The following is a 26,608-nucleotide window of genomic DNA, read 5'->3' as shown; positions in this document are numbered from 1 at the left end:
AGCTTCTCCATGACTTCCTCTCTGCTCACTCTTCATGGGCTCTATTACTTTGCAATCTCCTGTTTCCACATGGCTCTCCAATGAAAACCTACCATGTGTTGGGTTACTCTAAGACCTGCTTCAATAAGCTTTCAGATGAACCAGAAGCACCTGAACTTCAACACATAGAAAAGGGAGACAGTTTTCATTCTGGCCACTTTTTCCCAATAGGTCTGCAGTCCCTACCCCTCTCCCACTTAATGGCACTTTCATATCCCCAGTTTCCCATACCAGCTGCCTGGGGTGCAGCCTTGGTACTCTCCTGGTTACCACGTCAAGTTAACCAGTCATGCTGGTGGACACAAGGGGTCTGTCCACTTGGGGTGTTGCCAGATCATCAGCCTTGAGCTGGAGTTTCTCGGAGGAAGGCTTTGTGACTGTGAAGGAGACAGTGGGAAGGTTTAGCTCCCTAAGAAACTACCTCCCTGAGAAGCAGGTTTCCAGGGCTTTCACAGCAAGGATTAGGGAAGTGCCCAGGGTGCGGAAGGACTCAGACTGGTTTCTTGCAGCTTTCTTATTTGCAGGGGTCTGGCCCCTTCTGAATACCATGTTGCATGATAAGCTTTCCTTGAACATCCTTAGAGACAAACTCTTAACTCAGACTGGTTTGCAGCTTGCCTTGTTTGGGGGTCTGGCCCACACTAGGGGCAACACTGCAAGATAAGCTTTCCTGGAAAGTCCTCTGAGAATTGAACTCAAGCAAGCAACCATTTCACATTCTCTCCTCGTGTCCCTCTCTTGCCCTAAATGCTATGCCCTTGATTACAATCACATCCTATATATTTTAATTTCTAAATATCTCTCAAGTTCATGCCCTCCTTTCCATATCTACTTCTGTCCCTGAATTAGACCCTGAGCACTTTTTGTCTAAATGCAGCAAGACACCCACCTATAGTCTTTTATCCCCTCAGGTCATGGTTATCTGCAGATCTGCCAATTAATCATCCACGCCACCCCCAACTGGAATGTCTTGTTGCATTCTGGGTAAATTTCTTGCACTCCTCAGCAAAGCACAGAGAATCCTTTCAGGTCCTGCTGCCTTTCCAGTTTGATCTCCCGTGATCCCTAGCTAAGTGACTATTCTAACCATCTCTCACAGATTTTGTAGTAGATGGATTCGGCTTCCAGGGATCACAAGGCCAAACTTAACAGCCCAAATTGTTGACATTTCCCAGTGGTCTGGCTTTCCAGGCTGCACCTACATCATGCTTTGAACTTTCCATGCAGCAACCCTAACACCTCTGTTTTTCACTCCTCACACAACCAAAAATGTCTCCACCCAGGTACTCCCTGCCACACTAGTAATAAGGACTTGGTCCCTGGCCTCTGTGTGTCTGAGGGTGCATGTAGCCCTGTATGTCAATGTAGAATTGCAACAGGCATTTTAAAGATTTATTTATTTGAAAGAGTGACAGAGACAGTGAGTGAGATCTTTCATTCCCTGGTTCACTCCCCAAATAGCTGCAATGGCTGGGGTTGGGCCAACCTGAAGCCAGGAGCCTAGAACTCCATCTGGGACTGCCATGTGGGTGCAGGGGCTCAAGGACCTGGGCCATCCTCTGCTGCTTCTCCCAGGCACGTTAGCAGGGAGCTGGATCCGAAGTGGAGCAGCTGAAACTCAAACCAGAGCCTGCCCGTTTGGGTTGCAGGCATTCGCAAGCAGCAGCTTTACCCCCTACGCCACAGTGCCTCGGGCCCCATCCCCTGTAATATTTTTCTACCTTTCAGCGCCAGTGGATGGCTCGTGTTGTTACTCAGTCACACCCCTACATTCAATCACGTGCACATTTTAAAACCATGCCACCTGCTTCAAGACATGGACTGCACATGGGAGCCTCCGGGCGGCCAGCGGCTTCGGGCTGGCAGAAGTGTTTTAACTTGAGCCACACATTTTGGGGTTTTCACTTATCTACCACATTTTTTAAAGTGGAAATTTTCCTATAAAATAACCTGCCTTTATGACTTGTCTTGACAAACCTGGAAGAGCCGGGAGCCCAGGTCCCACAATACCTACCCGGCTGGGAAGGGTGTGCGTCCCCCGGCCCACGCCCGCTGGAGTTCCCCCTGAGCGTCCACCTTTGCAATGGCTTTCGTTAATGGGGAAATGGGATCTGCAACCCTACACGGGCCGCGCGGGGACACATTGTTTCCTGCACCCACCACGGGTGGAACTCATTTTCTCCTGCTCGCGTCGGTTCCAGCCGCCTTGCGCTAAGCTCTCGATGGACCCGGCGTCCGTTCACTTAGTCCAGCGGGGCGCGGTAGACCCCGCTGTCACATCCCATTCAGACTGAATGCTCGCAGGATGCTTGAGCTCCTCACAAGCCTCACCTCGCCACAGCGTCCGACTGGAAATCCTCGGTGGACACTCCAGGGGCCACTCATCTACCTCATTTCATCATTTTTCTCAACAGCCATAAAGCAAGCCGCGACGGCTGACCCATATCTCAAAAGACGGGTGCGTCCCTCCTCACGTAACTTTTGGCTTAACGTTCGGCGGGAACCACAACTCCCGTCATGCACTTGGGGTTCCCCTAGGAACTACTACTCCCGGGATGCTCCGTTTTCCGCGCCTGCGCAGAGCCCAGAGCCACGTCGCTTTTGCGGCATTAGACAGCACGCGCTTCATCCATGGCTTCCGCGGACTCCCGGCGGCTGGGGGATGGCGACGGTGCCGGGGGCGCTTTCCAGCCCTACCTAGACTCCTTGCGGCAGGAGCTGCAGCAGAGGGACCCGACGGTGCTGTCAGTAGTGGTGGCGCTTCTCGCGGTGTTGCTGACGCTGGGTAAAGAGGCGGCTGATGGTTATGGCGGGTGCGGAGCGGGCGAGAGGGCACTTTAATGGGGCGGGGGCGTCTGAGGAGTAAAGCTTGCCTCTTGAAGCTGAAGGGGTCCCGGCGACCCGTGGCGGGGCCAGCCTGGCCCGAAGGGCGCGGGTTACCCCTGGTGCTGAGACCCGACGTGCATCGTCCTGCGCTTCGAGCTGGGCACTGGGGTGCGCGGGCGACGAGAGCGCCCGTGAGGTGCCCGCCGTCGGGGAGAAGGGTGCGGGCCCCGGTGGGACCCCACCCCTGAGCGCAGCAGCGGCTGTGATGGTGGTGGTGGCAGTCCAGTTCCGGAAGGAAAGCGCTGCTGGCCGAGAGGTCTCAGTCCCCACCCCGCCCCGCGTCTGCGGGTCGTCGGGCGTGACGCCGGGGGCCGTTCCCCGTGCCTTCCACAGTGTTCTGGAAGCTCGTCCGCAGCAGAAGGAGCAGCCAGAGAGCGGTGCTGCTGCTCGGCCTTTGCGACTCCGGGAAGACGTTGCTGTTCGTCAGGGTGAGCACTTTGGTTTACGTCTCTGTGTGCCGACCCGGTTCTCCCGCGTGCGCGGGGCTGTTGGATAAGCGGATGGGTCGGGCAGTTCACTAATCCTTGGAGAGTACTTGTACTTTTGGCCTTGCTGGATTCTTATCGCATGGCAAGATTTTATATAGCAGGTGTCTTTCTGTGGCTAAGATGTGGGGGCCATTGACCTGCGCACGGTTCATAATTCCTTGAGTAACAAACCCGTTTTAGAGTTTGCCAAAGACATTTTTAAACGTCAATCTTTCTTTGTCAGATTGAGCTAGTTTTCACTAATTTTTTGGGGGGGATGCGGTATATTTGGTATCTTTGAGTGTGTTTTACTGTGGAGAACAGGTGAGGTTTTTAGCTATTGCAAGCAGTGTTCATTTGTTTAAATTTACCCTCGGGAGAGTTAGAATGGTATTAATGCAATTAGATTTGCTATTACACTAGTAATTCAATCTCTCTCACCTTGTGTTTTACAGTTGTTAACAGGCCATTACAGAGACACCCAGACGTCCATTACGGACAGCTCTGCCACATACAGAGTCAACAATAATAGGGTAAGATGCTGGTGGGGTGTGGGAGTGTGCTGGTCTCACTGGCATGATGAGGATGCAGGTGCAGCAGCGGCTGATCTCTGTGGGGAACTCTGTTGTCCGTGACAGTTCTATTCTGGATGATTGGCGTGGCAGGTTGAACCATGCTCTCCTGCTTTGCTGTGCCTGGGTACAACAGTGCTGCATGCCATCCTATTTTTTGTTTCTTGGTCTTTCCCACTTTACTAAGAGCTCTTCAGAGTGGACATTAAGTCCTTTTCCCTTCTGTGTTTTGAATAGGTAGTAATGTATATGGAACAAGAATGCAAAAGGTTGAAAGAATATTTGATAAAAAGTTTTCTGTGCTTTCTTATTCCCACTGCCCACTCAGTAACTGTTACTTCATGAGCAGCCTTCCAGATGGCCTGTGCATGTATATTCTATGTTTGTGTATATTTTCTAGTTATTTCTCTTTTATAACTGTGCTGGCCAGAGTTTTTTCATTTAATAAGATGAATATAGATTGGCTTTTCCCCCCTCACGTTTCTGTACATGAGTAATACTTGAGTGATTCATGAACTGTTAATAGATACTTCATTTTGTGTGCTGTCTCAGTCTTACGTTTTTATAAACAGTGCTTCAATGGCTATCTATCTTAAATAGTTTACTTAAGTCTGTATCAAAACTACCCATAAAGAACGAAAAGACTTTTTACTTACCTGTGTAACTTCAGAAACTAGACAGTGCTGCCACACTGATTATAATGTGGGATAAGTTTTGGTACGTGTGGTCTGGGTAGCTGGTTGGAGGGGCGGATGAATTAGAATTGCAATCTTGAGGACCTTTTCCTAGACTCTACAGGCTGGCATTGTGGTGCAGTGGGTTAAGTTGCTGCCTGCAGCTCCACTGGCATTCCATATGAGTGCCAGTTTGAGTCCCTCACTGCTCCACTTTCAATCTATCGTGTTGCTGATGAACCTGGGAAAGCAGTGGAGGATGGTCCGGGACTTGGCCCCTGCCCATATTGGGGACCCAAATGGAGTTGTAGGCTCCTGGCTTTGGCCTGTGCTGTTCGTTGTGGCCATTTGGGGAGTGAACTAGTGGACTGAAGATCTCTTTCTCCCTCTCTAACTCTGCCTTTCAAATAAATATTTTTAAAAAAGAGGAAAAGGCTGATAGATATTTCAGTTTGTCTACAAACAACCGCATAGACTATCTGGAATGTCATACTAGTCTGGCTGGAATTATGTGAGATCCATATCAGTGTTGATTTCCTTCTGCTGAACCATGGTGACGATTGGCTGTTGCTTAGGGAAGGCGTCTGATAACATGCATGAGAGCCACATCTGAGAGTCTTACCATTGAGCACAGCCACATCTGTGTTCATGTGAGGCCAAGGATATGATGAACAGCACTGAACAGTACATAATGGGATTGCTTGCTAGGAGCTCCAGAATTGACAGACTGTTGACAGAACTAGAGCAAATCAGTGGTGTGTCCAGTAGATAGATATTTAAAAATTGAAGGTAAGTGATAAAAGGGTGCTTTATTATAAAGATTGGGAATCCCAGTATTAGTAGCATGCTTTGGGGTGAATTGTAGGTTCTTTAATCACATGCTTAGGTTGTGAATATTTGTTAGTAGTTTTCACGTGTTTTTGGTTTTATTCATACTGGTACACTCCCCAACCTCAGACTGACCACACTGCCCTGCCTCTCCCAGACAGTGGTGGAATGCACATGTACCCTCAGAATGCTTGTCAGTGTCACTGAAATTCGGCACTGTGTTCATCTTTCCCATAATAAGTCGTATTGCATCAGGAACCAAGTCTGCACTGCTGCATCGCCTGGCTCTGATGAATGTTTTATAAGTAGAAGATGCTCTGTGAACCTTTGTTTGATTCGTTCGTTAATTAGGTGCCAGACTGGAGCTAGACTGAAAGACTGACTTAGTGTTCTTGCTACTGTCCTTAGGGCAATAGTCTGACCTTGATTGACCTCCCTGGCCATGAGAGCTTGCGGCTTCAGTTCTTAGAGCGGTTTAAGACTTCAGCCAGGTAAGTAGGAAGGAAGTGAAATGGGCTCATCAGAAGTCTGTGTGGAGGCCTCTTATGCTACTTGTTCTGGTGGGATTCAGGACACAGCTTGGTGTCCTGGGGTGGAGAGAGCATGGACTTTGGGGTCAGGCCATTCTGAGTAGCAAGCCCCCTTGCTAAGTTTTTGAGAATTATTTGAGGGAATACTTAGAGTGTTTCTCAGCATGATAGGGAAGTGATAATTCCTATATCCTATTATTAAATTTTGAATTTTCTCTGATTAATTTAACAATATGTAGGACAATTAAAATCTGAACAAAAGAATTTTAAAGCTAGGAGGGATCCTAGAATTTACTGAACTCTAACATAACGTAAGTCTATTATTGCTTAAAATCGATGCCTCCAGAAATACAGAACAGTGTTTCCATGTTTCTCTTAGCATATGCTGCAGTACTGTTGGCTCTCAAGTTTGCTCCTAAGGTTCTTACACTTAAGCTTCAAGTTTTGTCTACCAGGGGTAAGAACTGAAGAGGGAAATCAGTAATTTGATGACACATTTCAAACTGAAAAGAACAGATACTACACTTGATCTTAGCCAAAAGAAGGAGAATTGATGAGGACATATTTTAGTATGCCTGAATCTGGAATACATCCCACAGCAGTGGTGTTGTAGTTTAGTTGATTGTATGAGTATTTTCTCTCTCTTGGTTACCCAAGACATCGTAATGTCTTTTAATTGATGGCATCATATATTTGATGGAATCGAGGCAGTTGGTTCATTTCTGACTGAAGACTTTGTTATTGCTTCCGTATCCATACATGGTGGTAATGAGCAGTTTGTCACAGATGAAAAGGTGATTTTTATTCTTTGGGTGCTTGAGACAAATCTGTAAGTGGTAGATTTTGCTATAATTGTTAATTTTTAAGTAAAAATTGTTTTTTTTTCTGTTGCCAATTCCAAATATTTTACACTTTTAGTATAATTACTCTGATAAAGAATTTTGCATAAATATGATACTGAAAATATGAAGATTAAATTCAAATGGTCCATAACTGAAACAAATGAAATTGAAAAGACATTGACTATGGTGTGTACATTTCTTTAATCCTACTTTGTGACGTAATCAAGTTTCCTGAGTATCTGTTTTCTCCCTCTGTTGGTTTGAAAGTGTGTCATTGCTATTATTTTTCATAGTGCCCCTCGTCTCCTTTTAAAGCATTTAATTAGCATCTTAAGTCAGGAATATCAGTTTGCTTTTCCTGAACTTCAGATGCACTTCAACTTTAATCTTTAATCTTTCAGATTAATCAGATGCACTTTCAACTTTAATCTTTCTTACAACTCCCCTTTGTTTTACTTATGCTGCTTTTTAACCCTAGTTAATTACTGATTTTCTCTCTTAACATGTGGTGCTTACTTGGCCTTGTCAGAATGCTTGGGATGTCTTTACTCACCATTGCCTTTTTTTTTGTTTGTTTAATATTTATTTATTTATTTGAAAGAGTTACAGAGAGAGGAGAGGCAGAGAGAGAGAGAGGTCTTCCATCCGATGGTTCACTCCCCAGTTGGCTACAATAGCTGGAGCTGCACCGATCTGAAGCCAGGAGCCAGGAGCTTCTTCTGGGTCTCCCATGTGGGTGCAGGGGCCCAGGGACTTGGGCCATCTGCTGCTGCTATCCCAGGCCATAGCAGAGAGCTGGGTCAGAAGTGGAGCAGCCGGGTCTTGAACCGGTGCCCATATGTGATGCCGGCACTTGAGGACAGGGCGTTAACTTGCTGCGCCACAGCGTCAGCCCCCCCACTGCCTTTGACATTCTGCTTCTTCCTCTTAGGTTTTGTTTTCTCTCACTGAATATATCTTTTAAAAGTGTTTCCTGGGGCTGGCGCTGTGGTGTAATAGCTTAAGCATCTGCATGCGGCACCGGCATCCCATATGGGCATTGCTTCGAGTCCCAGCTGCTCCACTCCCGATCCAGCTCCCTGCCAATCACTTAGGAAGCAGTGGAAGATGGCCCAAGTGCTTGGGCCCCTGCAATCGCTTGGGAGACCCAGAAGACGCTTTTGGCTCCTGGCTTTGGATTGGCTCAGCTCCAGCTGTTGCTGCCAATTGGCGAGTGAACCAGCAGATGAAAGATCTCTCTCTCTGTCTCTCCCTCTCTCTGTCTATAACTCTGCGTCTCAAGTAAATACATAAATCTTCAAAAAAAGAAAAAGTTTCCAGAGAGGGCAAATGAGTAGGAACATTTTTCATCCTTGTTCATTTGAAACTATCTTTATTTGACCTTCATTTTAAAAAATAGCATTAATCTTACTTACTTGAAAGGTGGAGGAATAGAGATCTCCCATCTATTGGTTAATTCCCAAATGCCCACAACAGCCAGAGCTGGGCCAGCAAAAGCCAGGAGTCAGAAGCTCAGTCTGGGTCTCCCATATGGATGGCAGGAATGCAGCTATTTGAGCGGTCAGCTGCTGCCTCACAGGGTGACATTAGCAGGAAGCAGGAATTGGGAGCAGAGCTAGGAGTTGAACCCAGGCACTCTTATGGATGTGAGTGTCCCGAGCAGCATGCAAACTGCTGTACCAAATGTGCAGCCCCCACTCATTTTGAGCGGCAGTTTTGATTGCATGTAAAGTCCTGGGTGGCAGTTGTTGCCATCCCGTGAAGGCGTGCCTCCTGACTGCAGACAGCGCTGCTGCAGATGAGAACGTGCCGCCGTCAGATGCCGTTTCACTGCAGGAAGTCTGTCAGGGCCCACCCTGTCCAGGGATGGACTTAGCGTCACTTGGAATTCGACTGTGCCATTCTGGAGACCAAAGACGTACATCTCTGTTCAGTCCTGAGAAATTCTCAGCGTTATCCCTTCAGGTAGTGCCGTCTTCCCAGTCTCGGTTCTCACACCCTGGGCTTCTTACCAACACCTGAAACTGACTGTTTGCGTCCTTTGTGTGTCTTCTCTGTCACGTCGTGCGATTCCCTCACATCAGTTTTCTAGTGCACTACATTTTTCTGGCTGAAAGTGCTGCTTTTCCATTGCGCTATTTTATTCACTGTATTCATTATTTCAAAATAATCCTTTTTCTAATTAACATGTTTCTTTTCACGCTGTTCTATTTTTTTATTACAGTTTCTAGTATTCTCCATAATTAGAAGTTTGTAGATTGCTACATTATCTCTAGTTTTGGGGTGCTAGTTACACTACATTTAAAAAATAATAACTTTGCTATTTTCTCATTTGCTTTGTAACTCTGACCTAGAAGCCCTCTGCAAGGGCCTGTGTGCTGATAGTGGTGGTGGTTAGGATGTGACAGCCTCGCTGCGGGAGGGGCTTCAGAATCCCCTCTGTTGGGGCCATGGGGCTTCCCTGAGTCTAGCTCGTTTTCCTGTCAGTCTCTGCTTGGGGAGACACCTGAAAAGTAGACATCCATGCCACGCATCCCTCTGAGGCGCTGGAGGCCTGGTGTTTCAATTTTTGCAGTTATTTTCTGCCATGGCCTCCACTAGATGGCTCTGAACTTTTAGGCTCCGCACGGCCTCTGTTTCAGCTCCCCAGCTGCACGTGGGCTGCTGCATGGCTCCAGTCTCCGATGAGCACTCTGAGCCCTGGCCTCTGAGGCCTGCTGCCTGTTTTCCTGGGCTGCTGTGCTTTTTGCTTGTGATCCCTCTTTGTTCCTGGCATGTGAAGATTCACTGTTGCTACCTTAGGTCAGGCCCTCTCTGGTGCACTGCCTCTTGTTCAGTTGTCCTCAAATCTTGCTGTGTCTTCCATTTAGGCACCAGTATTCTTTGTAAGGCAGAAAGGCATAAACTCCACAGGTCAGTGTATCACACCCCATTGCAGGCTGACTTGAGCCTCCCACATTTCCTTGTGCACTGGCTTACCTTGACTTGTCCCCAGGTATGTGTTTGATTTCCTTGGACCTTGAACATACAAGTTCCCAGTCTGTGTCCCAGGTTTTTTTTGGCTAAAATTCAGCTCAACTGTTATATCCTCCAAGTCTTTGACTTGCCCCCCCTCCCCCACACACACCTTTCTATTTATCTTTTCAGCTTCAGTCGCTGATGCATCGTAGCACTCAATAGTTCTTTGTTAAGTGAGAATTGATGTTGTGTGATCACACATATGCAGAGCTGTGTGTGTTCCTATCATGTTTATTCAGGGAGATTGAATTAGAAGAAATTCAGGATACTGTTTTCAGGATATTAATGCGCAATCGCATGTTCACAGGCTGGTTTTTCTTTTTCCCCTCCCTCCAGGGCTGTTGTGTTTGTCGTGGATAGTGCAGCATTCCAGAGAGAGGTGAAAGATGTGGCTGAGTTTCTGTATCAAGTCCTCATTGACAGCATGAGTCTGAAGAACACACCATCGTTCCTAATAGCCTGCAACAAGCAAGGTGCGCTGCCATCATGTTTTCTGGCTACGACTTTTTCTGCTACTAAGAGTTGGTTGTTTACAGTGCTGTTATTGAGGATGACTGACAGCTGTGCTAAGAAACTACAGCTTGAACAGTTTAAAATATTAAAGTCTATTTCTACTCCTGTCTTTTCACCAGTCTTCTTACCAGGCTGTTCTCAGAATGACAACAGAGGGACTGCTGTGATTTATCTTTAGTATAGTGCTTTCATTTGTAAAGATTATTTAAAGTTATTTTACATCACCCAGTTTGTTAGATTGACAGCACACAATTTTGGAGTGAGCAGGGTGAAATACGTCCTTCCAAACAAGTGTGCCAGCAGGTTTTCTCATGGAGTTTGCAGAAGTTGTTTTCCTTTAACCTGAAAACTTTCTAGCCAACCCAGCAAAACTGAGCTTCAGGTCAGTTACCTCTAAAACACGATAGACCAGCGGTCTCTTCAGATCTAAAATTCTGATTCTGTAAAGGACCCAGTGCATTTCTCAGAGGTGATAGATGATAATCCTTGTAGTGACTTACAGTGCAGTTACTAGCATTGTTATCTAACCTCTGTTTCTCTTATTCACTATAAGAAAAGCAGTTAGTGTTTATTTAGCCCAGACTTTTTGTCAAACCAGAGCTATGTCTTAGCCATAGTATACTTTAACATACCATCTTAGTGTCAGCTGCAAATGTGCTAGGTTTATGCCTTTTTTTTTTTTTAAAGATTTATTTATTTGAAAGGCAGAGAGAGAGAGATCTTCCATCTGCTGGTTCACTCCCCAAATGGCCGTAACAGCCAGAGCTGTGCCAGTCCAGAGCCAGGAGCCTCTTCGGGGTCTCCCACGCGGGTGCAGGGGCCCAAGACTTGGTCCATCCTCTACTGCCTTCCCAGGCCACAGCAGAGAGCTGGATCGGAAGTGGAGCAGCCAGGACTCAGGGTGGTGCCTATGTGGGATGCCAGCACTGCAGGTGGCACCTTTTCCTGCTACATCATAGCACCGGCCCCGCTGGGTTTACTTCTGAATGACAGGGTACTGTCTGTCGGAGTGAAGGCCCTTGTTAGTGTTAGGTTTTTGCTCAACTGACTAGGCTTATTCATACAGTGAATTGAAAGGTCTGTATAATGTGGCAAGCTTTAGTGAGAGCAAAAGGCAGGTTTTTTTGTTTTTTTGTTTTTTTGTTTTTTTTTTTTTTACAGGCAGAGTTAGACAGTGAGAGAGAGAGGCAGAGAGAGAAAGGTCTTCCTCTCCGTTGGTTCACCACCCCCAAATGGCTGCTACGGCCGGCACATTGTGCCGATCTGAAGCCGGGAGCCAGGTGCTTCCTCCTGGTCTCCCATGGGGTACAGGGCCCAAGCACTTGGGCCATCTTCCACTGCCTTCCTGGGCCACAGCAGAGAGCTGGCCTGGAAGAGGGGCAACCGGGACAGAATCCGGCGCCCCAACCGGGACTAGAACCCGGTGTGCCAGCGCCGCAGGCGGAGGATTAGCCAAGTGAGCCGCAGCGCTGGCCCAAAGGCAGTTTTAAGAGCATCAGCATAATATATTTCTAAGTGTTATTTTGGGAAAACCCATTTGGAACTATAAAGCTTGCTTTGATAGTGAAGAGCTAGTGATAAAACCTCATTTAAAAAGGGGATGAGGGAGAAACTCACTGGGTTAAATAGGAATTTTCTGTCTGTAAGAAGTCTTGGGGAAAGACCTGTTCTGGTTTAAACTACAATAATATTTCTTTTTCTTTACAGATATTGCAATGGCAAAATCAGCAAAGTTAATTCAGCAACAGCTTGAGAAAGAACTGTAAGTGTGTAAATAAGGCTCATTGGTTAATTATGTAACTTACTGCTTATACTAAGCAACATACTAAGATTTAGTTCTTGGGTTGTGAGATGACCACAATTACAAACAGAAGATTAGTGTGAAATACACTTGTTAATAGTTTAACCCGAAGTATTAATGGAATTGTAAAAAGATTAATGGGATGTTAATAGATTTTTAAAATTCCCTAAGAAGATTTATTGAGACCATAAGCAGAGTATTTTAACGCTCTCATTGACTCACAATGGAAATGATGAAAGGTTTTAGAAACTAAAAAATTTTATGAACCAAACTGAGGACAGTGTTATTTTAGTGGATGGAAGCGTACACTCAGCACTCAGTAATGCCTTCACAGCAGTGTTTAAAGATGCGTGTAAAACAATAGAGTAAGAAAGAGAAAATGAATAAAAGCTAAGCATTTTAAAGCCATTGGAAATAAAAATAAAAAAGGGACACTCAGGAAGAATATAGATATCTATACTGTTCTGCAACTTACATTGCTTTTTACGCTACTTGGCAATATTACTTATCTTGCTTCAAGTGTTTAAAGATTTGTAAATTGAGCTGCAAACTTGACTTTTAAAGAATCATCAAGTCTTTGTATCGTGCTAGTTTATAAGAGCTAGCCAAAAACTTGCTTAGACTGGTATCAGCACTGTGGCGTAGTGGGCTAAGCCTCTGTCTGCAGTGCCAGCATCCCATATGGGTGCCACTTCATGTCCTGGTTGCTTCTCTTCCAATCCCGCTCTCTGCTTATGGCCTGAGAAAGCAGTAGAAGATGGCCCAGGTGCTTGGGTCCCTGCACCCAAGTGGGAGACCTAGAAAAAGCTCCTGGCTCCTGCTCCTGGCTTCGGATTGGCCCAGCTCAGGCCACTGCAGCCATTTGGGGAGTGAACCAGCAGATGGAAGATCTTTCTCTCTGTCTCTCCCTCTTTCTTTCTGTAACTCTACCTCTTAAATAAAAATATAAATCTTAAAAAGAAGGAAAAAGGGGCCAGCACCATGGCTCAGTGGGTTAATCCTCCATTTGTGGCACTAGTATCCCATATGGGCACCGGTTCTAGTCCCAGTTGCTCCACTTTCAGTCCAGCTCTTTGCTATGGCCTGGGAAAGCAGTAGAAAAAGGCCCAAGCCCTGGGCCCCTGCACCCTAATGGGATACCCAGAAGAAGCACCTAGCTTCTGATCGGCGCAGCTCCGGCCGTTGCGGCCATTTGGGGAGTGAACCAATGGAAGGAAGACCTTTCTCTCTGTCTCTCCCTCTCACTGTAACTCTTAACTCTCAAATAAAAATAAATAAAATATTTTTTAAAAAATTAAAAAATAAAACTTGCTTAGACAAAAAAATGATAGTAAAGCAAGTTATATTTTCTTTTGAATAAGGACTTTTTTCTTAAAATGATCTGAGAAAACTATAAATCTAACTTTTATAACATTTTTACCCATAATTCTATATTTACTCCTTTATTTATTGAACAGGCATCTATAATACATCTAGGATATGCCAAATCCTGCACTTGGGATGCAGCTGTAGGAGGAACTGTGTCGTTCTCATCCTCAGGAGCTGAGGGTCTAGTAGAACCTAGTTGGCTTCAGGGCCTGGAAGCAAGAGTAGCTTGACTTTTTTTTTTTTTTTTAGTTATTTATTTGAAAGAGTTACAGAGAGGCTGAGGCAGAGAAAGAAAGAGGTCTTCCATGTGCTGGCTCACTCCCCAGTTGGCCACAGCAGCCAGAGCTGCACCGATCCGAAAGCAGGAGCAGGAGCTTCTTCCGCGTCTCCCACGCGGGTACAGGGGCCCAAGCACCTGGGCCATCTTATGCTCTCCCAGGCTATAGCAGAGAGCTGGATCAGAAGTAGAGCAGCCGGGACTCGAATCGGTGCCCGTATGGGATGCCAGTGCAGGCAGCAGCTTTACCCACAATGCTGCAGCATTGGCAACTGCTTGACATTTTTAAAGATTATGGGAAAGCAGAAGAGAAATATGTGACAGACCACAAAAGACCGCATTCTGGCTCTTTGCCCATCAGTTTTGTCCTGACAGATGCTATTTTCAGTGATTCCTATCCCTTCTGAAGCTGTACTTTTCCCCTCCTCTACTTTTTTATTTGTTAAAGATTTATTTATTTATTTGAAAGGCAGAGTTAGAGAGAGGGAGAGATCTTTTATCCACTTGTTCACTCCCCTAATGGCCACAGCAGCCTAGCCTCAGCCAGGCCCAAGCCAAGAGCCAGGAACTTCATCCTGGTTTATCACGTGGATGTCAGGGCCTCAAGCATTGGGACCGTCTTCCACTGCTTTTCCAGGTACATTAGCAGGGAGCTGAATCGGAAGTGGAGCAGTTGGGACTCCAACCAGCACTATGATATGGGATCCTGGTGTTGCAGGTGGCAGCTTTTTAAAAACCAGTACAATCCAAGTCTTCTGTGTGTGAAACACATTTTGTTAGGCCATTTGCTTTTCACTTAAGAACCAGAAGATACAGACGGAAATGGCTGTATTATAAGGCAGTGATGTAAACAGTGTTGAAAGATTATCATCAGTGAATTAGAAGTCAAATTTCGGTTTAATCAACTGTTTGTGATACTTTGACCCCATCAGCTTTGAAGCATGTCACAGTGTTTTGAAGAATAGGTTTGCTAGATTTCTTGGCCTTGTGGCAAAAGCTGTAGTGTTTTGCCCTTTTTCTTTAACCCAGTGTTTCAACAACATAATATTTAATTCAGTTATCATATTTATTGTTTAATTTAAGTTTTTTTAGATGTCCTGTATATAGGATGGTGGGGCATAATAGGTTAAAATTTTTCGTGTAAACTATCTTACACATAGGAATATATATAACACATACATGGAGCTTCAATAATTTAAAATGAACACTTATGTACTCACCACCATGCTTAGAAGGCCCCTGTGTTTCTCCCTTTTTCTCCTTTTTTCCCTCAAGATGGAATTATATAATGATTTTATATCCGTTATTTGTTTCTTAAAATACTTTGTGTGTTTGTGTGTTCCTGAACAAAGTATTGTTTAGTTTTCCCTGTGGATTCTGATTTTTAAGCCACAATACAGAAGCAGATGTTTTGTAAGAAGGCGGGTGGCAGCATGTGCCCTCCATTCATTCTTCAATTTCTGGGTAGCAGGAAGGGGTGGAGGGTGCAGAGGGGATCAGCAAACCAGTGCTGCTAATGCAGTCTTTCCTGGGGCCAGCAGGTGGCAATGAGGTGGATAAAGAGGTTAGTGAGAATAGTAGTTGTACCCAAATGAGATGGGAGTTTCCAGAGTTTATGGATTTCTAAGTTCCATGTCCAGACCAAGATAAAAAATAAGTACCCTATGGGCCTGCACTGTGGCTTAGTGGGTAAAGCCACCGCCTGCAGTACCAGCATCCCATATGGGTGCCGGTTTGAGTCCCGGCTGCCCTTTTTCCGCATGGGAGACTGGGAAGAAGCTTCTGGCTTCTGGCATTGGATCAGCCCAGCTCCAACTATTGGAGCCATTTGGGGAGTGAACTAGCAGATGGAAGACTCTCACTCTCACTCTGCCTCTGCTTCTCTGTAACTCTGCCTTTCAAATAAATTAATTAATAAAAATACCCTATATTCCCACACTTAACTTTCAGAAACCTAAGTTTATAGCACGTGCCATTCAGGAGAGCTGGGTAGCAGGGGCACTGGACTGAGAGAAACTTGCTGTGACCTGGGTCCACTGATCTGCTGTCATCTAGCATGTGAGGTTCGACCCCTCGCATTGCCTGTGGCTTGCAAAGGATTTTGAGCAGTCTGAGTAACATAACTGGTTTTGTGACTAAGTTGTATGTGAGTGCTGAAATGCTTAGGCACTAATGTGCTGTGAGTATTTAACAGTTTCGCTTCCTGACCTGTTTTCCTTTTGCCCACAGTAACACCTTACGAGTTACCCGTTCTGCTGCACCCAGCACACTGGACAGTTCCAGCACTGCCCCTGCTCAACTGGGAAAGAAAGGCAAAGAATTTGAATTCTCGCAGTTGCCCCTCAAAGTGGAGTTCCTGGAGTGTAGTGCCAAGGGTGGGAGAGGGGACCCCGGCTCCGCTGACATCCAGGACCTGGAGAAGTGGCTTGCTAAAATCGCCTGAGTGACAGCTCTGAAGCACTGGTCGGGGTGGGGACCGTGTGAGTGACAGTTGGCTATGGTAGTCTGGAGTTGATAAAGAAGAGGTATAAAATGTGGCTGGAAACATTTCCTTGTTCTGGACACCAGTTCCCGCTGAAGCCTACCTGGAACTTTTCTTTCTCAAGTTCAGTCCTCCCTTTTGCTCCCTTTCAAACAAATGACTTCTGTTTAACTCTCACTGTTGGTAAGGTGTGTGCGACATCCCCTTAGTGAATGCTGGATGCAGGGTCAGTCTCTGTGACATAACAAGCAGGCCACATACAGGAAGGACACTGTCACTAGGGTCAGGGTTATCCCCGGAGACTTATTTGCTGCTTCTGCGCTTTGATCTTGTGCTTTCCCTGGAAGGAACCCTATTTATGATCAGTGGATTTCCACTTGCCCCTCATGTTTTGGGCAGTGCATCCTCTTGTCCCTTGTTCTCAGATTCATAGGTAGTCTAGTCTGCCCACGTGTGAAGACAGGTACAGAACAGCAGGGCTGGGCTGACAGGATGTTCATCAGCTCGGCGACTTGCCCGTGCTCCAGCCTCAGCACTCAGGAGCCCTTGGAGTCATTCCCAGGTGACAGAGCCGCAGATGCTAACTCCCCAGCTGCCAAGGGTCGAGTGTGTTCTAGTGTTGTTTGGGGCCGTGTGGAGACGTGGACCCTGTTCTGCTATGGGCTGCCTGCCTGTGCTGCTCCCTCAGCTCCTGTTTTGTACCCGTAGCTGGAATGCTGTGGAGCAGGTACAGCATGGGAAAGTTCTCTGCAGGTTTTCCAAGTATATATTCACTGATGCTTACCAAAAAAAAGTCTTTTTCAAAGTGATGTTCTTTGTTGTCTTCTTAAACACTGGACAGTTTTACTGCTCTTATAAATGATTAATAACCTTTTTTGCTAAATAAGCTGTCTGGCCCAATAAAACAATAAGATAGAATGGTATAGTAAGCACACTCGAGGTGGAGGGAGCGTGTATTAGGGTGCTAGACTAACCTGAGCCTCAAGATTGCAGTGGGTACAGGAAGAGCTGCTGCTGTCCCTGCCTCTCGTGCCTCTCAGGGAAAGCTTACCCGGAGACGGGGGTGCTGTGCTGAGAAACCCATCACGGAACAGTGCAGTGAGAGCCCTGGGTCCCGCAGCAGTGGCCCCTAGCCCGGCATTGAGGGATCGGGAGAGGCGATGGACAGAAGCGTGGGCCCATGCCTCTTCTGCCTCACACGTCCCTGTGTGGGGGTCGCCAGGGCTCTGATAGCCCACATACTCAGGCTGTTAATTCTGGCAGATGTACTTCAGGCTCCTGCCCCTGAAGCACGCATCAGCCTAGCAGAGCATGAAATAAATGCAGTGTGTGATGGAAAAGTCATTAGACCTTGACTGTCCGAGTTCCCATTTGAAGGCCACGCTGATGCTAGCGTTTCTGGCTCTCCTTACTAGCCCAGCAGTAACTTCTGGAAGTGGGTGAGCACGGTGAACCAGGAATCAGGACTGTGATGAGTGTGTGACATAGTCGCGTGATCATAGTAGGTGCTTATGTGAATAAGTCCATGGTTTCTGTTATGAGGCATGGGTTCTCTCAGCCTCAGGTTTTTGTTTTGTTTTGTTTTGTTTCTGTTTCTAAAGAGTTCCTTTATTGAAGAAAGTGTACCAAAAAGGTGAGTGATGGAAAGGTTGAATTTTATTCTAGGCCTAATGACAGTCTCCTGAAAAAGGAGAGGTATGTCTAGAACAGATTCCCAAACATTAGTGGCACCAGAATCGCCTGTGGTGTAGGCCGATGTGAGGCCCTGCTCCTGGACGTTGTGATACAACAGCAGTTCTGGATGGTCTCAGGACTCTGCCTGCTCAGCAAGCGTTAACAGTCCCCTGCAATTCCTGGGGTGCCCCAGAGGCAGCTGTAAGTCTTGGCCTTCAAGTCCTGTCAGCTTTCTAGTAAGGCCAAGCGTGCATGCAGGTTAGAGAGTACCTCCTGGGGCCTCATCCCGCTTGTACCCCTGTGCTGCAGGAGTGGATTTGGGCCCAGATCAGCCCAGATGATCAGTCCTTGGGAACTGGGAAGGGATTTGCCAGGTCAAAGTATATGCTTTGCTCAGCAGCGTCCTCTTGTGGCCATGCAACTTAAGTAGGTGCGTTTCTTCATGAGATGGGAGGCAAGTGTGACCAGGGTGGAGAGAGGGATGTCAGATCATGGGGACAGGCAGAGTGACACAATTGTGCGACACAGTTGTAGGTCACAATGAGACAGCTGTGGCCTGATACCTTGGCAGTGTCTGAGCCACCTCATGGATAAGCAGTAGGACATCAGCTGCTCTGCTGCACATCACCTCTAAGGGAGAGGTGCAGGCTGCAGCTGCAGTGAGCTGGGACAGGTGAGGCCCCTGTACTCCACTGGTGAGTGCATCTGCTGCCGGTGGAGTCTCCCAGTGAGCATGGATCATACACAGACTAAGAGGTAAAGGCACCAGCCGCCCAGTTCAGGCCTGGGCCTTGGTAACCTCTCCTCTACCAGGTGTGTGACCATTTGCTGGGAGCAGGGGTTCCTGGTTCCTGATCGACAAGCGCTGTTGGCGGCCTGCCGTTTCCTCCCATGGCCTCCGTCTCAGCACCTCCTAGGATTCCAAGGTCGCCTGTGGTCCTGCCAGGTGCGAGGGACGTGGCCATGTTTTACTCATTTTGTTCTGGCTGGCATGTGCTTCCCCTGCCCCAGCCCCGTGACCAGTGATGAGGAGAGCCTCCCTGAGCAGCGTCTCCCGGTGCTGTGCCGTGTCCTTCAGGCAGGACATTCCTTGCAGCTCTCATCTTCAGTCACGTCCGGGGAAGCCCAGCAGTGCTTCCTGGCGAGGGCGAGGGCGAGGGCGAGGGCTGCTGGACAGCTGTGTCAGCACTGGCCCCAGTGAGCATGCACCGCCTCTGTGTTCGTGTAGCCGTGCCTGTGAGCAGCCTCCTTGTGGCTCTCAGCCCCCTCCCCGCTGCTGCTCCCTCGCCCATTTCACACCTAGCAGCCTTGACAAGTACAGCTTAGTGGGCAGGGTCACCTGTTTCCCCTCCCTTCTAACCAGAGATGGCTTCCTTGGCAGTGGCACATGGGAGGGTGTGCTGGAACCTTGTCAAGGGGAGAGGTGAAGGTGAAGTGGGGCTTGAAAAACGAGGTTCCCCTGCATCCTCAAACCCGGGCAATTTTGGAGCCTGATCCCAACCTTTATGTCCTTTTTGGATTGGTCCTGGAAATGTCCACACTTCCAGACCATTGTTTAGCTTGGAGACTGCTGAGACCTGAAGAGGCCCCTCGGGACCTTCCCTGTCTGGTGTGGGGTGAAGTTGGAGGTGGCTGCTCGTGTCATCTAGCAGGTGATGCTGCTTCCCCTTAAATGCTTGCCTTTAAATGGCTTTCTGGCAACATCAGGAGCAGAGATCTAGTCCCAGGCCAGACGTGAGTAGAGTGTGGGGGATGATGGGAAGTCACACGCCTGAGTCTGAGTTTGCATCAGTCTTGGGGCAGAGTGGAAATGATGGGAACACAGGTGCATGTAATCTCAGGTGTCCCATCTTGCCCCCTGCAGAGCTGGTGATGAGCCCAGGCGAGGAGGCAGTTAGAGGGCAGACCACCCAGGCACAGGAAGAGGGGCCTTGTGCAGCAGGCAGTTGAGCAAACCTGCTTTTGAGCCCCCATTTGTGACGGTCCCACTGAGACACTGGACGAGGAGCCATGTTGAGAATTAGGACAGTTTATTGTCTGACCAACATGCTGAGTCTCTCCACAGTTTACACAGTTTAATGTAAAGTCAATGGCCGCCGTGCCGCCTGAGCCCAGACAAGGTAGACGTGGCGTGCTGTGTGCTCCCTGTGAGCACACGGGAGCGTGGGGGCAAAGTAACACACCACAAGGTGCAGGCTGACCCACCATGCTGGGAACACTCCCACCACCACCTCCTGAAGAAGCCACCCGAGCACCACTGCACTGCAGGGATTTCTTGTCCAACCACTCACTATGCCCCAAGCATCAGCCAGACCATGGCCTGCAGTTGAGGGAGATGCCAAGGCCTGGGAATACCTACAGAGCCGACTGCAAACAAAGTCCGAAGGGCACCCGGCCTGGGTGGTGCTCAAGACAGTAGACCTGGGTCTGGCTGTTCTCTGCAGGGCAGGAGCCCACACACACCCACGTGCTCTCCAGGCTCGCTCACCCAGACACTGGGGAGAGAGGAGCTTCGTCCTAACCACAGGAGAGACGGCCTGAGGGCAGAGACCGTACACAGAGGTCCTTCCTTCCATGTAAACGTGCCGTCACATCTGCACACACACAGGCCGGCAGTGGACAGAAGACAGCAGTGCCTGGCTTCTGCCCACTCCTAACTTACGGGTGATCACAAGCCAGGCACCCTCCTCTGTCTTGGTTTTGCTGTCTTCCTCACCTTGCTATAGCAGGATGGCGAGGCCCCAGGTTCTTTGGCGGGGAGGTAGTTGGGGCACTAATGAGCATACGGCCTTGCCAGCAGATCAACCACGCTTCTGGGAGCTGCTGCAGCCCTCAGCTCCCTGGCCTGGCCTCAGGTCCTAACTCCCTCAGTGTGCCACGTCATCACACCTGGTGCTAGCTAGCCCCCCAGTGGGCGGGTGTGCCTGCCCTCCTGGCTGCCACCACTTCAGTCCCCATCACTGGGTCAGTCTGCTCAGTGACTCGCTGTTCTCAGAGCCGGGGGCACTGCAGGATGTTGAAGGGTGATGGCACGAGAGAGAGAATGGAGACGGCAACAGCGGGGAGCAGGGCGTGGGGGAGTGGACTCTGACCCAAGGAAACTGTTGCCTGGAACCAGCAGGCATGTGAACTTGGCCCCTACAACTGCAGCCAGAACACACAAGATGCCAATGTCACACCCATCACACCTTCATTTTGGGGCTCATTCCTTCTTCACTCCGCTTCTCTGGTGCCTGTGGAACAGGAGCTTCTCTGAGGGCCCAGAAAAGAGGATCATGATTGGCTGCTAGGCTTCCTGCTCCACTTGCTAAACTGAGATCATTTCCTCCAAGGACTCCTCACTGGCCTCTGCTAACCCTCCTGGACTCCGCCAAGATGCAAGACCCTCGCTGGTGATGCACAGCCAGTTCCACGACACCCCTACTGCTGCGAGAGAACCAGGCCCATGGCTTACTGAACCGTAACTCAGAGTCCAGATGCTACCCATGAGCAATGGCATCTGCTCAAGACAGGCGTCCAGGACCCAGGACACACCCGTGGAACTGCTCTGGCTGCTTGAACAGACCCCAGGCAGGGTGGGGAGGCACACAAGGGCACGGCACTGCCAAGATGGAGGACAAGAGGAGGCAACACCCTCGCCCTCAGAGGCCATGGGGCTGGGCAGAGCCTGGACTCCAGAGTGTGTGCAAGGGAAGGCAGGACTCCCCAAGGCCAACTCAGGCCAGGTGACAGCTGCCATGGCTCCTACTGCTCCTCTGAGCCATGGTGGGCAAGAAAGAAGTCTATAAATCAGCCTACTTGGATTTACACATGTTTTAAAGAGGAGGTACCCACACATTCATTTACTGAGCTCCCCAGAGGCCAAGCAGGCCGGACACTGCAAATAGACTCCCATAAATTCTCGCGGGGGAAGTAAACCCTCTTCCAACAAGCACCAGTGTGGGGGTGTGCGTGCCCGCAGTGGGGGGCACAGGCACGCACACCTGTGCACGTAAGTAGGTAGAGAGATGGTGGCGCCATTCCCGAGGGCTACTGCTGCCTGCACGTCACCACATCTATGTGTCATTTTATTGATGGCAAGACAATCACAAGTTATTTGACAATATTAAGAATTTCTGATTTCAACACGTTGCAGTACTTTTGAATTTCCAAAACTGTTATCACAAGGCAAGTTCCAACTTGAGAGCAGGAGAAACAAGAATCTACATGGAGCACGCGAATCCGTGAGGCTGTGACTGTGGAAGGCGTATACACAGGTCTATCTCTATATATAATTATGTACACACATAGAAAAACTAAACACACAACACTGAATTACGTTCGTACGTTGCCCCCCGCCTTCTGCAAGAGGTGCTTGTGGACTCTCGTCATCGCCAGAAGGTCGACTCCGTGTAAGGTCAGCGCTGACACGTGGTGGCCCAGGCTGATGCGGGCCCAGGGCGACAGACATTCCGGCCCCTGACCATCGGGGGGCAGTTTCTGAGCCATTGCAGCCACCTTGTTGGAGTCCTCCTGCCTTGTGGAGGAATTCACCCTGCCACAGGCACTGGCCCATCTGTGACATGTCCATCAGCAGCCAGGGGGGAGAGCGGATGCCAGTGGGGAGGGGTGGGATGCTTGGGCCACAGCCACCGCCCACTGCTGGGCTTGAGTCTGGCTCAGTTTGGAATGCTGACCAAGTGTGTTACGTTACTTACTGTGAACAGAGGATTCTCTGCAGGGGTCGGTTAACGATGGCAACGGGACCTCTCTGCAGATCCCAGCACTCTGGGCAGCCTTCTAGAGACCCCACCTTAACCTACCCTCAGGTGCCCACCGACCAGGCCATGGTATTCACAGAGGCACGTGCAAAGACTTCAACTGTGCCAGGTCTGTGGGGTGAATGCACGGGGGGAACTGGTCTTTCTAGAACCAGACCCAGCCATACAAGCAAGTGAGGGTCTGAGAGCAGGCAGCCGCCCTGCCCCCAGTCACAGGTGGGCCAGTGCTGCTTCCCCGACTTCCACACGGGTGGCATGCCACCCAGCGTCACACACTGAGCTTCTGAGATCCAGCCCAGCTGTCTGCGCTGGCTGAAACACCTCGCAACTCCACGGGGCTCCCCAGGCTACAGACCACAAATCACCACAGCCCACAGTAGCCAACAGCACCCCGTCCTTCCAGTGACCTCTCACTCTGCTGGGCACTGGGCGAGCAGAGAGCACAGGCTCCTGGTGCCCTTGACCTCCTACAAGGCTTTTCCAGGCAGAAGCTGCTCCCCTGTGGCTGCTGCTGGGCCCTCGCAGTCCACAAGGCCGTCCCGCCAGCTCAGGGCCATGCTGATGTCCTGCTCTGGCCGTGGGGGGGCAGAGTCAGGGCTGCCCCTTCAGAGGCGCCAGTTCAGCCTGTGTTTGATTTCTCCACGGAGGGCCTTGCGTGGGGAGCCCCAGGCTGGAGCCTAGTGACTCATTCGTTTAAATGGACTGGGCTGGGGGTGGGAGGAAGGCAGGGGTGCTGCACGGTTCAAAGAGATCAGGAAGGAGGAGGTATGTGGAAAAGGATCTCTGTAAGTTTACAAATATACAAAAACAAAAAGCACATCTTTCAAATAAAAATGACTACATTTCTTTTATCTGGCAAAAAGTTGTATACACATGATTTAAATTTTTTTTTAATTTTAACAGTTTTTGGCAATCTTAATAAAGTACAATATATTACAACCAAACCAAAAAATAGTTGTTTAAGTAACAGCTGTTAAGAGTGACGTGATCCCTGACGCCCAGCCTCCCGCCCCTTCCCACCCTACTCCTAGAGACAGAGAGAAAAGAAAGATCCTCCCATCTTGAGAGACTCATTTCCCACCCCCCTTAGGAAGCTAACCAATAGGAAGCAACACAACAAGCGCGTAGTGTCAGAGGGAGCCGGGGCGCCCGCCCCGCATTAGCAGGAACAGCCGCCCTCGCTGGCCGGGGGCTCCTGCGGTTTGTCCAGCTTGATGTCGATCACTGCGGGGGCGGGCTAAGGAAGACCACGCTCACAGATTTCAACATTTTCTGGCATCAAAATAAACTTACCTTTGAATTCCACTTCCACAGATTTTCTGAAGTGGCTTTGTGCTATTTCTGTGGATATGTGTGTGCGGGCGTGTGCAAGGACAGACCCGCATGCTTTGTATGCCACGGCACAGTATAAATAAATAAGCAAGTAAGATACACAAGTGCCTTCCCTACACCTTCCCGCTGGTCACCCTGTTCCTTCTACTCAAGCAAACCCACCACCAGGAGTGCCCCTGCTGTGGTGCTGTGGCCCCACTGGTGGTGCCCGCAGCCCCAGTCCTCTGCACAGCCGGACCTGGTCTTCCCCACGTGCCCCTCTGAGCCTGCCCAGCCCTCTCTAGGCACAGTAGCTTCCCAAGGCCAGCGCTGGTGGCAGTCATGTCACACTCTGGGACAGAGACCGAGCATCTGCACATGTCGCACTCTGGCATTGAAGGCCTCCCCCAGTCAACTCCACCTCCCTCATACTCAGGCTCCCTTTCCCCGCTGCAAAGTGGGCAGAGTTCCGGCAGGACCGGTCCCTTCTGCAAAGCCTTTCCAGGCAGTGCTGAGCACCCACGCTGTGCCGGGTGCTGGGCATCTCAACCCTGTGCAGCGGCGAGTGAAGCACCTGTCTTCTGGCTGGGAGGCCCAGACGGCTGGGTACAGACCCAAGGCGTTTAAATGACCTGTTCTGCTACGTCCCTCTTGCTCTGGGTTCTCAACCTCAACACTAGTGGTGTTTGGGGCTGGATAGGGGTCTCTGTGCTGGGGGCTGTTCCCTGTACAGAGGGTGCTTAGCTGCATTCCTGACCTGCAGCCACCAGATGCCACCAACAACCCCACCCCCAACTCCTGAGCACAGTATCCATTCCAGAGCCACCACCCGTCCAGCTAGAAGCATGACCACTGTCACAGCACATCACACTCGATCCTGAAGCGACGGGACTTCTTAAAAACCTCAAGGGAACAAGACCCAGACTGCTTTGGATACCATGCAGCAGTCCTCAAGCGGACGGAGCAAAAGCGCCAGGAAACCTGTTAAAAATACAGCTCCCGGACCCAGCCTCAGTAGACCCAGGGATGGCCCGGATGTGTAGCTTAGCAAGTTCTCTGGGAGGTTCCCAGTGCAGACTCCCGGGAGCCCTATTCCACCAATATTTCCAGAACAGCACTGTCCCAAAGGAGCAAAGTGTTCCACAGCAACATGGTAGCCATTGGCAACGCAGACGCCCGGGCACTGGAAACGAGGCCCCCGCAAGGCAGGGACTGAACATGAACTGCATTTCATTGCAACTATAAACAGCCACAGGTGGTTACCGTATTGGGCACAGGCCTGGGTCACCTGCTGAGAGCTTCCACCCATACCCTCCCAGCTGGTGCCTTCTCCCATGCACGGCTCCCTGCAATGCACAGGGCTGCTGCTGAGTGGCGAGATGGGGACATGCTGGAGGATCCGCATCCACACAGCACCCTGGAGGGGGACACTCGCTGTGGATGCTCCCCACAAGCCTCCAGAGACTCCATGTGTGCCTGTCCGCAGGGTGCACCTGCCTGCCTGTCCTCTCTGGTGCAGGTGTGGCCCATCAGAGTCCACACCCACAGCCGCACAGCTTGGACTCACTCCAGAGAGCTGGGTGTGCTGTGTGTGCTTCCCACTACTCCAGCGCCCCAGATTCAGCGGCAGCACAGGCCTCTCGGTGTCTGTTCCCATCTCTGACTTCACTGTCAGTTTCCTCCTCATGCAGACTGTGGGAGGCCATAGTGACAGCTCGGGCACTTGGGTTCCTGCCACCCCTATGGGAGACCTGGACTGAGCCCCGGACACTGCGAGCATTTAGGGAATGAACCAGTGGATAGGGTCTCTGTGCGACTTCCTCTCTCAAATAAATATCTATAGAGATTTTTTTGAATTTGGAAAGAAAAACACACAGGGCAGTCTGTTAGTGCAATGGCTGTGGGGCCTGGAGCTGCGTTTGACTACATCTCTGCCACGGCACCAGCTGGGAGGCCTTGCACATGCGTGGTCCTGTTTGGGGCATCACCAGCTTGGACCAGCTGGACCATTTCAAGAAGTGCTCAAGTTACTGCTGGCACCGTTGTGACTGCCAGCCCTGTTCAGAGAGGGCCCAGGGTCCCTGCGATACAGCCTATTGTGAATGGGCGGAAAGCAGGAGACAGGAGGCCCATGCAGCACATACAGTGAGGGGCCTGGGTTTCACCCTTTTGTGGCCCTCTGCCTCCCCCGCCCCACACTGCCCCTGGCTAGGAAAGCACAGGACAAGGCTGGCAGGCATGCAGCAGTGCTTCTTCTAGCCCTGAAATCAACAGACAAGCAAGATGGGGACATCAGGGCACACGGGCCAGGCCCTGAGCCCAGTGGGCGTGGCTAAGTGGGGAGTTTTCTTGCATTACCACCAAGCAGTGCTTCTGTGCTTTGCTCTTGAGAAGGAGCACGGTTCTGACCATGACTGCAAGTCTTCAAAACACCTGCATTTGACTGTCATTAAATATGAGCCCAGCGCCTCCCCCGCTGAGCTTCCAACCATTCCCTTCCAGGATCTCTGCTCCGGCACCTGCCTCGTCGGAGGCCCCAGCTGGGCAGTGTGAGAGGGTGGGGCTG

At 49.6% G+C, this 26,608-nt stretch overlaps 2 protein-coding genes and 1 pseudogene across 2 annotated transcripts in view; 1 reads left to right on the top strand and 2 right to left on the bottom strand.

Moving 5' to 3' along the window:
• Positions 1–2,636: 2,636 nt before the first annotated feature.
• SRPRB (SRP receptor subunit beta) lies at positions 2,637–17,106 on the top strand. The gene is made up of 7 exons (XM_089332247.1): positions 2,637–2,824; positions 3,259–3,353; positions 3,848–3,925; positions 5,875–5,957; positions 10,193–10,329; positions 12,077–12,131; positions 16,045–17,106. The coding sequence occupies exons 1-7, from the start codon at positions 2,671–2,673 to the stop codon at positions 16,256–16,258; spliced, it is 816 nt and encodes a 271-aa protein (XP_089188373.1). The 5' UTR covers positions 2,637–2,670; the 3' UTR covers positions 16,259–17,106.
• Positions 6,449–6,551, bottom strand: LOC127483007 (U2 spliceosomal RNA; annotated as a pseudogene).
• A 2,878-nt stretch (positions 17,107–19,984) lies between the features above and the next one.
• The window catches only part of RAB6B (RAB6B, member RAS oncogene family), a 64,358-nt gene continuing 57,734 nt past the window's right edge, over positions 19,985–26,608 (bottom strand). Inside the window, exon 8 of the mRNA XM_002716590.6 lies at positions 19,985–23,955. Within this exon, the coding sequence (XP_002716636.3) occupies positions 23,891–23,955 (65 nt within the window). The 3' untranslated portion in view covers positions 19,985–23,890. The remainder of the gene's footprint in view (positions 23,956–26,608) is intronic.

This window comes from Oryctolagus cuniculus, chromosome 4 (assembly GCF_051225735.1).
Source record: "Oryctolagus cuniculus isolate XC-2025 breed Fujian yellow rabbit chromosome 4, ASM5122573v1, whole genome shotgun sequence".
NCBI lineage: Eukaryota > Metazoa > Chordata > Mammalia > Lagomorpha > Leporidae > Oryctolagus > Oryctolagus cuniculus.
The sequence above is the reverse complement of the archived record's forward strand: the minus strand, read 5'-3'. Positions and strand labels throughout refer to the sequence as shown.

What these genes read in the sequence shown, in the direction of transcription:
- SRPRB (XM_089332247.1), top strand. Translation starts at nt 2,671, where the DNA reads ATGGCTTCCGCGGACTCCCGGCGGCTGGGGGATGGCGACGGTGCCGGG. An exon ending in CGCGGTGTTGCTGACGCTGG is followed by an intron (nt 2,825 to 3,258) that starts GTAAAGAGGCGG and finishes TGCCTTCCACAG; the next exon opens with TGTTCTGGAAGCTCGTCCGC. An exon ending in ACAGAGTCAACAATAATAGG is followed by an intron (nt 3,926 to 5,874) that starts GTAAGATGCTGG and finishes TACTGTCCTTAG; the next exon opens with GGCAATAGTCTGACCTTGAT.